Below are 14,599 nucleotides of genomic sequence, written 5' to 3' on the forward strand. Positions count from 1 at the left end.
AAGAACAAGGGTTGTTGGGTTGTGGAGATCGGCAAACACCAAGACTGGTATTTATAGGCTTCATGTGAATCTTTTTGTCCTAATTTTAATTAATTGGACAATTGAATTTGATATATATTATATAGTATATCTCTACTTATGTGACTTTTTTCTCAAATGCATTAATATTTAGTGCTAGAAATTTGCTATAAGCTCCGTATACATATTGTCAACTTGACAACGCCAACAGTTTTCCTATGTGCGCCCATGTATGTAGCCATTGACGGGGTGACATGTGTGGTCATGCATAGCCATACCGCCACTAAAGTCATTCATAGGCACACAAGATAGAATAATACCAGCATCTGGTTTAGCTACTATTAGTTGACTACATCGTCAATGGGAAATTCTAATGATTACAATGCTTCATCTCACACGAGTGATATATATTTATCTATTAAAATATCTTGATGAGCTACTGCAACATAAATGATCACGAACATTTCAAATATTGTAATAATATATGGATATCTTTTCTTGTGATATGGTATTTAATAGTTTTGTTCGGTAGAAATGTACCAAATGAATATCAGTGTAAGTAATTTTGTTAATTGAGAGTATACAACTAAATTAGTGTGTGCTTGGTTGGGTCTTCCCTGTTTTCTTGAGAAGTTATTTCGAATGACCTACGAAGATATGAATTGCATATTTTCTTGATATGTTCATGATTTATGTATGCATGCAAGATAGATTTTACTAACTAATTTGGTAACAATGTTTCTATTGCGCCATAGATGACTCTTTGTTGATCAGCCGCAAACCACCCGTGGTCTTTTCATTAAAGGCTACAAGTGCTCATAATAATTAGTTGACACAAAAGAGCAAGAATTTGAGTTAACCTCAGTAAAGTGTCTTAAATATTCAAAAACCATTTTATCCTCATATATTTGCACTTTCATTTCACCTTGGGTTCAATGAGCTCACAAACTAATAGTATAAATACAATAAGTGGAATAACTATATTTATCTTCAAAAGGAATATGTCCATACAATGATATTCCTAAATATAGCATATGTAGATTGAAATGTGATATACTTAATCAGTGTCCATGTTACACATAAACCTACTAGTTTCCTCAATTTAACAAAAAACAAACAACTTAGACTCAAAGGTAACTAGTCGTGGTTTGTCAAAAAAGAAGCAAGATATACGCATATATGTGATAAAGTTTGACTAACAAATCAAAATAATGTCACAAAATAGTGCATAGTTATGATAAAATTTTTGTTTCACCATGGATCAAATTGATGATGGACCTTGGGTGTTGACCATTTACGACGAACTATGATGTTACCACAAATATTGTCATTGAACACCACATAATATCGTCATAGATTACATGCGTCGCTCGCATTACTCATCAATAATGCTTTATTTTTGAACCAAAATGAATACGACTTCGACACTAAACCAATTACTCATATGTGATGCTCTATTTTCAAACTCCATCATTAAACCATTTATAAAGACAAAAGTGTTAAAATATCTATCTTTTTAATAATGGTTTCTAGAAACTAAAAGAACGCAAAAGAATTAAGTGTCTCTTAAGACTTAAATCATAACTTTTAGCTCACACAATGTTTGGCAACCACCTCAGTATACACTCACTTTTGAGTATATATATATGATGCAATCTTTTCATATGGACATTTTATAACATTATATTTGATATTTTGACTACTAAATGAACATAACTAAAAATGTTTTAGCTATAAAAGTTTTAAATCAGTAGTACAACTTTGATATAGGATGTGTCTCGTCCAAAATTGTTTGGAAACATTTAAAACTTGATTCTCAAATTGTATGAATTTAAATAAACATTCAAGACTCCAAGCAACTTCAAATAAAAACATATCAATAATAAAATAATGGGATTAAGTTGGCCTCTAAATTTGGTATGAACCATATGAACATTCAAGGTTGGTTGAAAACTTAAAATTTTCTAATACGTGAACTTAAAATAATATTTGGGACACTAAATGGTTTCATATCAAAATCTTTTCAACTAAAAATTTATAGACTGCGTGAATACCTACAATTTTAATATAAAGTTTGTCTTCATTCAACTTTATATAGAAATTTTATAAATTATTTTTAAGCAACTTCAAAAAAAATTAGAAAAATGGTATGCGGCGTGTAATTGTAGGCCTACCTTGCGAGGCCCATCATGCTACGTATTTGTTGGTCCACCATATCATTTACATCAAACATAAAAAACCCCAAAAATAAGCATAGATGTTTCTCAAGGCTAAATCCTCAACCTTCCACTTACACTACACCTTCATATTACTGTACTACACATTCATTTATGATTATATATAGTATGCTATCATTATGTATAAAAATTTTATAATCCTGTATTGAATATTTTAGCTACTCAATACACCTAAATGTTTTTTGATTTAAATCTACTCAAATAGTGCATCTTCGGTCTAAGATGTGTCTCTATCCAATACTGCTTAAAATTTCAAAATTTAAATATTAAAATGCGTGAATGTAAAATAAATATTTGATAATCTAAATAACTTCATATAAAAATCTTATCAACAACAAACTCATAGATTAGGTTGGCCTCTACAACTTTCGGTTTAACCATGTAATACCCGATTTTAAGGACAAAACCAGATATGCACCATATGTGAGTTTTAGAAGCCAAGACTCACATATAGCTACAAATAAGGGGTAATATCAAAAGACAATGCATAATTATATAACGTACATAATATAAAAGAGATAACCTTTAGCAAACAGCGGATAGACATCTCCAAACTTCGGGTATTAACTTCACTCTACAGGATCCAACTGACTGGTTGATCACAAGCCTAAACTTCTCCTGAGGTTTGGGGAAAATAGCAAGAGTGAGTCCATGTCGAACTCCACAAGTATAGCAACTAGATTGTATAACTTCCACAATCTCATGACCAATGTGACATAAATAATGTAAAGCATTAAACAATAAACAATGAGCATATTTAACACACAAGATTCATCACCCTTAATGTAGATGTCCCCAAGGCCGCTCCTGACCGTGAGCTCGGCTAGTATACTAGTTTTAACACTCTGCAGAGGTTGTACATCTTTACCCATGAGTCATGATTTACCCTTTCGCCCGAGGCCCGTCGACCTCTTAACCCACTACCAAGGAAGGTCGGCAGGGATCACTATGAAGCCTTTCAAAAGTTCGTCTAACATGTTAGGGCCGCAAGGTTTCCTTTGCGAGCAGATATAGATACCCCCCTTCCGAATGGCACAATGACGCGCAGCCTATACACATAGGGACAGGGGCTCGCACTATACCCGTGTCGGTTCAGCCCCTCTAGCGCCCTTTCGGGTAACCTCTAACAAGCTAGAAAAGGTCTTCATACTGAGCTAAAGCCAGAGCCATTATAGCCCTCATGGTTGCACTGTTGTCCCGGGTGATCACGTACAGACAAATCATCAAGTGGCTAAAAAGTCATTTTTATCATTTATTACTTAACATTAATCTAGTCACAGGATCATGGTCACAGAAATAAAACCCAAATGCTATACTTGCCTTAATCCAATTGCTCTTGCTTATCCTTTTGGTCCTGTTGGTCTCACATATCCAAAACTCTGATCTTGATCACCAAAAACTGCTCTCCGTCTAAACTCGATCATCGATCACACAAACAATCGAAGAAAACATACACGAAGCAAACAAGGCTACAATTAGAACAGTACACCAAACATATAAAAACAGTATGAAAAGTTTATAAAATGATTCTACGTATCACTACAATTTCATCGACGTAAAGATCACTTAAATCGGATTTGAAACGGAGAAGTTATGAATTTTCTAAGATTTTATATAGAAAAGTAATTAATTAAATGGGATCACGAAATTAAAAGGTTTCAAACTGAGAAAACAGTGTTACAGAAAACAGTGTTACTAACATGTAGAGCTCATGAAAACGAACCTAACGCAATTTAAACAGTTCAAATCGGAGATAAAATAAGTATTTTATGTCTAAGACAAACTAGTGTATTTTCTTTGTATTTCTAGATTTGTTTTTCTAAAGAAAAACGTCCACAAAACATAGTGATGTCATCATGTGATCATCATGACATGAGCACAACTGTTGATTAATTAAACAATAGATAGACAAGATGATCTGTAGACTGACCTTAATTTAATATGTATAATTGTTGTCAAGGCGACGGTGTTTAAGAATCAATCGATCGTTAGTTGCATCCGTTGCACTTGAAGTTTCTCGGTATGCAGATAGACATGCATGGTGGAAGCGAGGTAGCAAATTGCAGGCTGCGGCTGATAAAATCAAGCACTGAATTGCTCAGGCTAACTAGATACAGCAGAGAAAGAAATTGTAACCATATAAATGTTCAGTGCTCACCAATGCCAAACAAGGATCGACTGCCAAGGTTATGCACGGGATGGTGAATCATAGACTGGATCTCGATGTCACGACAGACGGTGATTAGACTTGCGGATGAGGAACGGCCCACGGTGTTTTCCACAGCGTAGATGATCAGGCCCCGGTCATGAATTCGGAACAGCTGCCCAACGACCTGGCGTCGGCGATGGCTGCGGCGAAGTTCGGCAACCATAGAATACGAAAGACAAGAATACAGAATCGAATGGTAAAAAGATCACTTGGATCAGGATAAGCCTCACCTCTTCCAGCAAAGAACGACAGCACGCACATGACTTGGTCAGGGCAGGGCTCATGGCTCTCAATCGTTTTATCCATGTTTTGCTCGGCATCGACTTTTCAACGTCGGAAGAACTTTGGCGGCGGCTCGGGAGAAAATATTTTAGATAGCTAGATTAGATCAAAGAGAGACACAGGCATGCACTTATAACGCTAGGTTAAAACCAAGTTGGAGAAGGACTATATTTTATTATTTTCGGAATATTTAATTTTAGTTATAAAGTTAATTCTTCAAAACCTAGAATTATTATTTAAGCCAAGAAAAATACTCCAAAAGCTCCAAAAATTCTGGAAAAATTATCAGAGACATTATGGAAGACGAAGAACCTAAATAAAGTATTTAGAGCTTATAATAAGATAATTTGGAACATCTAAAAATTAGATTATGCTCATGGAAAAGGTCGGAAAAATTCCCGAGAACTTTGGTAGAGATTGCTTGATGGACGAGAAACTGAAAGGAGTAACTTAGGTACGAAAGAAAGGATTCCGAGAGACCCTGAATGAAATCTTGAGCTGAGAGACAAGGAATTTGATTGTAGAAAAAAAAAAATATGCCCAAGAAGGAAGATCGATCTAATAAACGTATTTTAAATATTTTTCTTACTATCAACACATAAAGGAGCAACAAGCATCACTTCAAAACATATGCACCAGCATGTATGCATAATAATATTGCTATGCCTTATAATAAATTTTAATTTAATAAAAAATATTATTTTTCCTATATTTTCATGAGCACAAAAATACAAAATTAAATAATTTTATCTATATTTCAAAAGGAATAAATTTTAGGGTGTTACAAACCATATGAACATTCTAGATAGCTTGAAATTTCTAAATTTTGAATTTAAAAATATAAGTTCTGAAAACATATATTTAGAACTCGAAACAACTTTTCAAGGACAAAGTTGTAAACTATATTGATAACTAGAACTTTCTGTACAGTCCATGTCTAACATCCAAGATTGTTTTAGATTTCAAAATGAGTAACTTAAAATAATATTTTAGAACTCTAAATAATTTCAAATCAAAGCCTTCTCAACCGCAAAGTCATCAATTGTGTTGATAGCTGAAAGCCCTAATTTGGTTTAGTTAATTGATGAAACCTATTGGACTACCCCTATGTATAAGTGTGATTATGAGATAGGTTGGTCCAAGTCCAAGTGATGGAGCTAAATGGCACTCAAGTGATAGAGATGGCCAAAAGATGGTGACCAAGTGCTCTAACTTAGAAAAGGAGAAAGAGAAAAACAAAATGGTGGTCAAGGCAAAGGTATAAATGCAATATAATGTGTTATCAGGTTTAGGATAGATAGTTGTACTATTAAGAGGGAAACTGCCATGGTGAATATGGTTTTCTAGTGCCACTAGGTGAATTAACTCCATGCATTTGCATTAGGACCTAGTGAGTGCTAACAACCCTTGAAAATATTTGTGAAAAATGCTAACTCATGTATAAAAGTGTTGGAAACATTGTGGAGTTAACACATTTACACAAAAGTGTTTAAGTATTGGAAGATTTGGAGTAGCTTTGGGTACATCAGGCGCATTGGTGCTAGCACCACACAAATGATCTTTGCATTTGATGGCTAACCCTAGTGCATCAGACGATGTCACTGCATCAGACAAACAAGTTTGTGTCAGCCTCATGAAATAATTCTTTGGACAACTTTTAGTGAAGACATTTGACAAATGACACCATCTATCCATAAGGAGTGTTCAGTATCACTATTCATGCAAAGGGAGTGTGTTTCACTGTGCATGTTGAACGTTGGGGCTTTGTCTGATGTGAACCATCAGATGTGTCTAGTGTGTTTTGAGTGGCTCTTAATGCTCTCTGGAATGCATCGAACACTGGGTGATGTTTTGTCTAATGTGACTGTTGGTATAAATTAAATACACATAAGAAAATAAAGTATCTGCAAGCGCACAAATAGTATATCGATGTAGCACTTCACCCAGGAGTATTCCAGAGTATCATTATTTATATTTTATCACAGAGAAGACATGTGATACTAACTAAGTCTATACTTAACCCCTAAGAAATATCAAAAAGGACAGGGATGATAGAGACAATAAAGAAGGTCACTAGGGTCATCTCGTTCTAACCTTATAAGCTATATGTATATTACTACTTAGGCTAGGGACATTACTCAAGAGAAAGCACCATATAAGATATCTTTAACTTAGCAACTGCGTCCTACATGCCACTATAGACGGGAGATAGACTATATAAGAACCAACAAGGCTATAAAGTCACCCTCATGAACTACCACTGATGTGAAATGTAGGGTGCATCTATGAGGAACGATAGTCTAAGCACCACGCTTATATCATGTATACTACCCTAATCTAGGAGCTACTAAGACTAGAGCACTCAAAAGAGAGTCGTAAACCAGATGAATAATAATAACAATGAACTTACTTGAATTAGAAGTTGAACACTAAAAGACTTTTAGAAGCAAGCTCTAGGGCTAGTGGAACTTGATTCCGTAGGTACAAGCCGAAGAGGTCACCGATAGGCCGAAGCTGGAGCCCTAACTCTTCTCCAACACTCTATCTCCCTATTTCTAAATAAGACTAGTCCTAATCTCTTGTGGACTATAAAACTAATCCTCTCTCAATGATTCTTTTGATTCTCCAGGAACTCTTGATGTAGAAGTGGAATTAGGGTTTCAACCTAGAGAGAATGCTTTCATCTGAGGGAGGGGGCTCAGTATTTATAGCCGGTGGAATGAACGTGGGCCTTTGGATCAAACCAACTTGAACAACAATGGAGATTAAGCCTTGAGGTCGGTTGCTACCCTAGCACCTAGGTCGGCTGACCTGGCTCAATGCCAGGTGGGCCCCCACCTTGCAGGGTCTCGCCTCTGGTGTTATCTAAAATCTTCTTCTTTCGGAGTTGCATTGGGATATGCTTTTTACACCGACGTCCACCATGTCTTCTTTTATTTTCCTATTTAATCTCTAAAAAACATAGATATACCAAAACTTGTGAAATTCTGTCAGTTTAACCCCTATCTTATGCATATATTTTATTATGAGCATCTATTCATATTTAGATGATGGTTAAAAGTGACACTTAACAACCGTTAACAAGCTCCCCCACATATAGACTTTTATTCGTCCTCGAGAAAAGGTTGGATCACTGCAAACATAACTTTAGGACAAGTTATCAACATAAAACTATTCCTAGTCAAACGTGTATTGAGAGATTCAATGTGTCTATCATAAAATTTTAGGCGGTTGAAAAATGGAGCAGCTTGAAACAGATTACCTTTTTTCGGTTACTTACCTTCTCCTCCATGTAGTACTCTCAAATCACTTATATATGTCATACTCTTAGATCAAGATGTCCATGTGTATATATATATATATATATATATATATATATATATATATATATATATATATATATATATATATATATATATATATATATATATATATATATATATAGGCTATCTCCTAATTCTACTTTGCTCCTGATAACATGTCTCCTACTTTGAAATATTAAGAAACTTTGCTTAGAGAGTATGGGCTATCTCCTAATTCTACTTTGCTCCTGATAACATGTCTCCTACTTTGAAATATTAAGAAACTTTGCTTAGAGAGTATGGGCTATCTTTTTCTTCTCTCTTTTTCAATGCTTTTCTTTGGACACTTGTCCCCTTTATTTATTTATTTAATATTTTCCTTTTTGCATAGCCATATGCTTTCTTTCTACAACTAGTAAACTTTTGAGAAAGACAATTACAAAAGCTTGGAACATTTATCCCTAACAAATTTCGTTTTGTGTTTTCTCCCAGTGTAGGAATAAAACATTAAGTGGATGAAAAAAGATTTTTTTGCGTACTCCTAGTGTAGGAGCATCAGATATATGTGGGTGTATGTGATCTTGATCTTAGGCGCATGATAAACCTCTCCACATAGGTGAACAAGGTTTACCAAAGCTCAACACAAAACAAGTAGCTTGTGAGCTAGTTTTCAATATGTAAATTATGTACGGCTCAAGTGGGATAAATGTTACTACTAATGACTAGACATCAAGAATTAGGTTCTCATTATTCTAGCTATATCACATTTCATAATAACTTAAGTGACAAGGGGTAATTGTCAAAAAAAAGTGACAAGGGGTCCCTAAAATAAGTTTTCATCAATAGCAAGGTTTCCGCGAAAAGTATTATGTGGATCTATCCTCGAGTCATGATAGCAACATATTTTATTTAATATTTATAATATTTATGAATTTCTAATTTAATTCAAAACATGGAGCAACATATATAGAGATAGAGTGTGTTTGGTTCATACCAGACTATAATTTTAATTCTATTTTTTTTTCAAGTTTTGTAATCGTTTGTCACGTGGTGGTGCACCTCCCCAACACTTTTCATGTTATTCTTCAAGCATAGCAAAGTGGAGACAAAAGCACAAATATCCAAAAATAAAGAGTATAATAATAAACCAAACTTTATTTCGCTCTTTGGTCAAATTGACGACAAAGTGTTGGTTACATATACAATTTTGTGAAGTTTGAGACTTAAGATTTCCAATCAAAAGATGGAAAAGGATGTTCGGCCAAACAAAACCCGCCCAAAACCTGTATTTTTATTGTAAAAAGAAAAAGAAAAAAAAAGCAAATAATAAAGAAACCCTCACGACTGACTAGGAGTTCTTCCAGATCCAGCCCTTGGCTCGCAGTACACCACAGCAGACCCAGATCTCAACGTGCCCCTTCCCTCAGATCTCAATTCCCAAATGCCCTCGCCGTCGTAGCTGCACCCCGACCCCGCGCGCTCGCTCGGATCCATGGGCGGGCTCAGGGCAGCATCGCCGTCGGGCGCAGGATCCGGAGCCGTCGCGGGGGCGGGATCCGATCACGGGGCGCCGCGACTGGCGATGGCGTGTGTGCTAGCGTCAGAGGCCGCCACGGTGCTCGCCGTCATGCGCCGCAACGTCCGCTGGGCGGGCGTCCGCTACGGCGGTGGCGACGGTGGTGCGGGCGACGACGAGCACCTTGACCACCCGCTCGTCGCGGGGCTCAAGGCTCTCCGCCGCCGCGCTGCCGCGTGGGGCCACGGTCGCTGGGCGGGAGTCGAGCCGCTCCTCTACCTCCGACCCTTCCTCGATGTCGTCCGCTCCGACGAGACTGGGGCGCCCATCACGGGCGCCGCGCTCTCGTCGTTGCACAAGATCCTCACCCTTGACCTCGTCGGGCCTGGCGCACCAGCCGCTGCCGAGGCCATGGCCGCCGTCGTCGACGCCGTCACGGCCTGCCGCTTTGAGGTCACTGACCCGGCGTCTGAGGAGGCCGTCCTGGCAAGGGTCCTGCAAGTGCTGCTTGCCTGCGTGCGCAGCCGTGCAGCACCGGCGCTTGCTAACCGCCATGTCTGCACGATCGTCAACACATGTTTCCGCGTCGTGCAGCAGGCTGGAACCAAGGGGGAGCTACTGCAGCGTGTCTCCCGCCAGACAATGCAGGAGGTTATAAGAACTGTCTTTGCCCGCCTGCCGGACATCCATGTCACTGTGTTGTCCGACGAGCAGGTATGAAGCATTGTTATACTTGCTATTACTTTGCTGTGCTGATGATCATGTAAAATGTTGCTATACCATTCCTCCCTCAGCATAATAACTCAACTTACTCCTACTATGCTTGTGTACATTGGTCTGAAGTGTAAACAAGCGAAATGATCTAGGGCCTTTTTTGTACTTAGTTTAACTAATTGTTGTCATTTGAGCAATATGACCACGGTGCAAATACTGACAATCTGACACTAAGATCAGCTCTTAGTTTGGAAACAAGCTTTTGTTAGTAGGAACTTGGAAGGCTCATTATACTAAATGAATTTTATTAATTTGCTGGTAGCATTTGTTATGCAGGTTACTGGTTGCAAGAACCAAAATTTGGGTGCTGAGGAGACAGAGAACGGGAAGAGTGACTATGTATGTTTGAACAGCTCTGGCGATGAGGTGGGAGATGGTTCTGGTGTCGTGCCAGACAAAGACTTGATGGAGCCCTTTGGGGTTCCTTGTATGGTAGAGATATTGCAATTCTTGTGCTCCCTCTTGAACATAGCAGAGGACATTAAGGTGAACCCAAGGATGAGTCCAATTGACTTTGATGAGGATGTGCCGCTTTTTGCTCTGGGGTTGATTAATTCGGCTATCGAGCTGTCGGCTTCGTCTATACACAGACATCAAAAACTTTTATCATTTGTACAGGATGAATTGTTCCGCAACCTAATGCATTTTGGCTTGTCAATGAGCCCCCTGATCCTGTCGACAGTGTGCAGCATAGTTTTTACTCTCTTTTACCATCTGCGCCATGAACTTAAGCTGCAAATAGAGGCTTTCTTCTCATGTGTTATCCTAAGATTAGCACAGAGTAGATATGGAGCAAGTTATCAGCAGCAAGAAGTTGCCCTTGAGGCTCTAATCGATTTTTGCCGGCAGAAAGAGTTTATGGCTGAGATGTATGCAAATATGGACTGTGATTTACAGTGCTCAAATATTTTTGAAGAGTTAGCTAACCTTCTGTCTAAGAGTGCATTTCCTGTGAACAGTCCTTTGTCAGCTTTAAATGTGCTTGCTTTGGATGGTTTGGTTGCTGTCATTCAGGCCATGGCACAGCGGACTGATAATGCACCTCAACATCATGATCAAACAGTGCCAGAAATAAGTGAATATTTTCCTTTCTGGCAGTTGAAGTGTGAGAGCAGTAATGATCCTGATCAGTGGGTTAAATTTGTCCACCAGCAAAAAAGCATCAAGAGAAAGCTAATGGTTGGTGTTGAACATTTTAATAGGGACAAAAAGAAGGGTTTTGAGTACCTACAAGGCGTTCATCTTTTGCCTGAAAAACTTGATCCACACAATGTTGCTCTGTTCTTCAGGTACACACCTGGGTTGGACAAGAATCTTCTTGGGGATTACCTGGGTAATCATGATGAATTCTCTATCCGGGTCCTTCATGAATTTGCTAGAACCTTTGACTTTAAGGATATGAATTTGGATGCTGCCTTAAGGCTCTTCTTGGAAACTTTCCGGTTGCCTGGTGAGTCACAGAAGATACAGAGAATTCTTGAGGCCTTTTCTGAGCGATATTATGAACAGTCACCACAAATGTTTGTTAATAGAGATGCAGCTCTGGTGTTGTCATATTCTGTAATCATGCTCAATACTGATCAGCACAATGTAAGGGTTAAGAAGAAGATGACTGAGGAAGACTTTATTAGGAACAATCGCCGTATAAATGGAGGAAACGATCTGCCAAGAGAATTCTTGTCAGAGCTTTATTATTCTATTTGCCGGAATGAAATCAGAACTATTCCTGAGCAAGGAGCTGGGTGTTCTGAGATGTCTTTCAGTCGTTGGGTTGATCTAATGTGGAGGTCAAAGAGAACATCAATGTACATTGCTTGTGACTCCTACCCTTTCCTTGATCATGACATGTTTTCCGTTATGGCCGGACCAACAGTTGCTGCTGTTTCTGTGGTTTTTGACAATGTTGAGCATGAAGAGGTTCTTACAGGATGCATTGATGGCTTCCTGTCGGTGGCAAAACTGGCTGCATTCTATCATCTTGATGATGTTCTCAATGATCTTGTTGTGGCACTATCTAAATTCACCACTTTGTTGAACACTTCTTACATTGATGATCCTGTAACAGCTTTCGGGGAGGATACCAAGGCTAGAATGGCAACAGAAGCTGTTTTCACTATAGCAACTGCTTATGGTGATCATATACGCAGCGGATGGAGGAACATAATAGATTGTATTTTAAGATTGCATAAGATAGGACTTCTTCCTGGTTGCCTCACTGGCGATACAACTGATGATCAGGAATCCTCTTCAGATTCATTACCCGGCAAACTTGCTTCATCTGCTCCTCAAGTTTTGCCAATTAGCACTCCTCGGAAAACTTATGGACTGATGGGGAGGTTCAGCCAACTACTGTACTTGGATGCTGATGAACCAAGGTCCCAACCAACTGAGGAGCAACTCGCTGCTCAGAGGAATGCTTCAGAGACTGTAAAGAAGTGCCAAATAGGTACCATCTTCACTGAGAGCAAATTCTTGCAAGCTGATTCACTCTCAAATCTGGCAAGAGCCCTCATTCAGGCAGCAGGCAGACCTCAGAAAATCACCAGCTCACTTGATGACGAAGGCATATCTGTCTTTTGCTTAGAGCTTCTAATTACTGTCACATTAAACAACAGAGACAGGATTGTTCTTTTGTGGCAGGATGTTTTTGAGCACATAACCCATATTGTCCAGTCCACGGTGATGCCCTGCAACCTGGTGGAGAAGGCTGTTTTTGGGCTCCTGCACATCTGTCAGAGGTTGCTTCCCTATAAGGCGAACTTGGTAGATGATTTGCTGAGGTCATTGCAGCTGATTCTGAAACTTGATGCCCGTGTAGCTGATGCTTACTGTGAGAACATTACCTTGGAGGTCACACGGCTTGTCAAGGCCAATGCGACCCATATCAAATCCCAGATGGGCTGGCGGACTATCATTTCCTTGCTCTGCATCACGGCACGCCATCCTGATGCTTCTGATGCAGGATTTGAAGCCCTGGTTTTTATCATGTCAGAAGGAGCACACCTCTCACCTGCTAACTTCATCCTTTCAGTGGAGGCATCAAGGCAGTTTGCAGAATCTCGGCTTGGGTCTGCAGAAAGATCTATCCATGCTTTGAACCTAATGGCAGACTCAGTTAACAGCCTTATTCGATGGTCACGAGAGGTTAGAGAAGCTGGTGGAGAGGCAGACAGAATATTGGAAGGAATTGCTGAGATGTGGCTGCGGCTAGTGCAGGCTCTACGCAAGGTGTGCATGGATCAAAGAGAAGAAGTGAGGAACCATGCGTTGTTATCGTTGCACAGATGCTTGGTAGTTGATGGAATATCAGTTAAGTCTTCAACATGGTTGATGGCATTTGACATTATTTTCCAGTTGCTTGACGAACTGTTGGAGATTGCTCAGAGCTACTCACCAAAGGATTTCAGAAACATGGAGGTGTCTCTCTTGCATGCTGTAAAACTGTTATGCAAGGTGTTCTTGCAGTCACTTAAAGACCTATCAGGGCAGGGCAGTTTTGATAAGCTGTGGTTGGAGGTCCTTGACATGATAGAGAAGTTCATGAAAGTCAAAGTGAGGGGGAGGAGGACAGAGAAGCTACAAGAGGCTATCCCAGAGTTAGTCAAGAACATACTGATGGTGATGAAAGCAAGTGGGATCCTGTCAAAAACAGGTGCCAGTGAAAACAGTATCTGGGAAGCAACATGGCTTCAAGTTAACAAGATTGCGCCCTCTCTACAATCAGAAATTTTTCCTGACAATGAGGATGGCAGCACAACTCAAGTTGAAGAAAACAAATTGGATACACAAGCGCAATCTGACAAGAACAATGATCAATAGGACATTATACTTTCTTCCATCCAATCAAGTTAGTTGCAGCTGGATTCTTTCAACTTTTTGTTCCAAAACCATACACAGATGCGTGGCAGTTCTGTATGTGCCATTAGGAAGAGTAAGATGGTATATTGTAATTTTCTTACTTTATATATATAATTTTGTTATTGACAAGGTTGTTACTTTGGGCTTTATTGTTGCAACAGCAAAGTTGTATGATAAATATAGTGTGCTACCGGCCTTGGGGAATCAAAGCTTTTGGCTGTTTATTGTTATGATCCCAGCACCTGTGTACGGTACTACTGGGGGAAATTGCTTAAAGCAGTAGGTGCGACCGTGTTAAGGTTTTCCCTTGCCATTATCTGGTGTCACAAGGCGTCCAATACGAATGTGCTCTTCAGTTACTTCATATATATGGGTGATATGCTGGATTGCTGGTACATATAAA

At 39.0% G+C, this 14,599-nt stretch overlaps 1 protein-coding gene across 1 annotated transcript; it reads left to right on the forward strand.

The window, feature by feature from the left end:
- Window positions 9,384-14,599, forward strand: LOC8055663 (ARF guanine-nucleotide exchange factor GNOM). The gene is made up of 2 exons (XM_002464903.2): window positions 9,384-10,278; window positions 10,615-14,599. Exons 1-2 carry the CDS (start codon window positions 9,541-9,543, stop codon window positions 14,155-14,157), a joined length of 4,281 nt encoding a protein of 1,426 aa, XP_002464948.1. The 5' UTR covers window positions 9,384-9,540; the 3' UTR covers window positions 14,158-14,599.

This window comes from Sorghum bicolor, chromosome 1 (assembly GCF_000003195.3).
Source record: "Sorghum bicolor cultivar BTx623 chromosome 1, Sorghum_bicolor_NCBIv3, whole genome shotgun sequence".
NCBI lineage: Eukaryota > Viridiplantae > Streptophyta > Magnoliopsida > Poales > Poaceae > Sorghum > Sorghum bicolor.

Excerpts from the sequence above, each read along its gene's own strand:
- LOC8055663 (XM_002464903.2), top strand. The coding sequence starts at position 9,541 with ATGGGCGGGCTCAGGGCAGCATCGCCGTCGGGCGCAGGATCCGGAGCC. Across the intron at positions 10,279-10,614 it reads CTGTGTTGTCCGACGAGCAG|GTTACTGGTTGCAAGAACCA; the intron begins GTATGAAGCATT and ends TTTGTTATGCAG.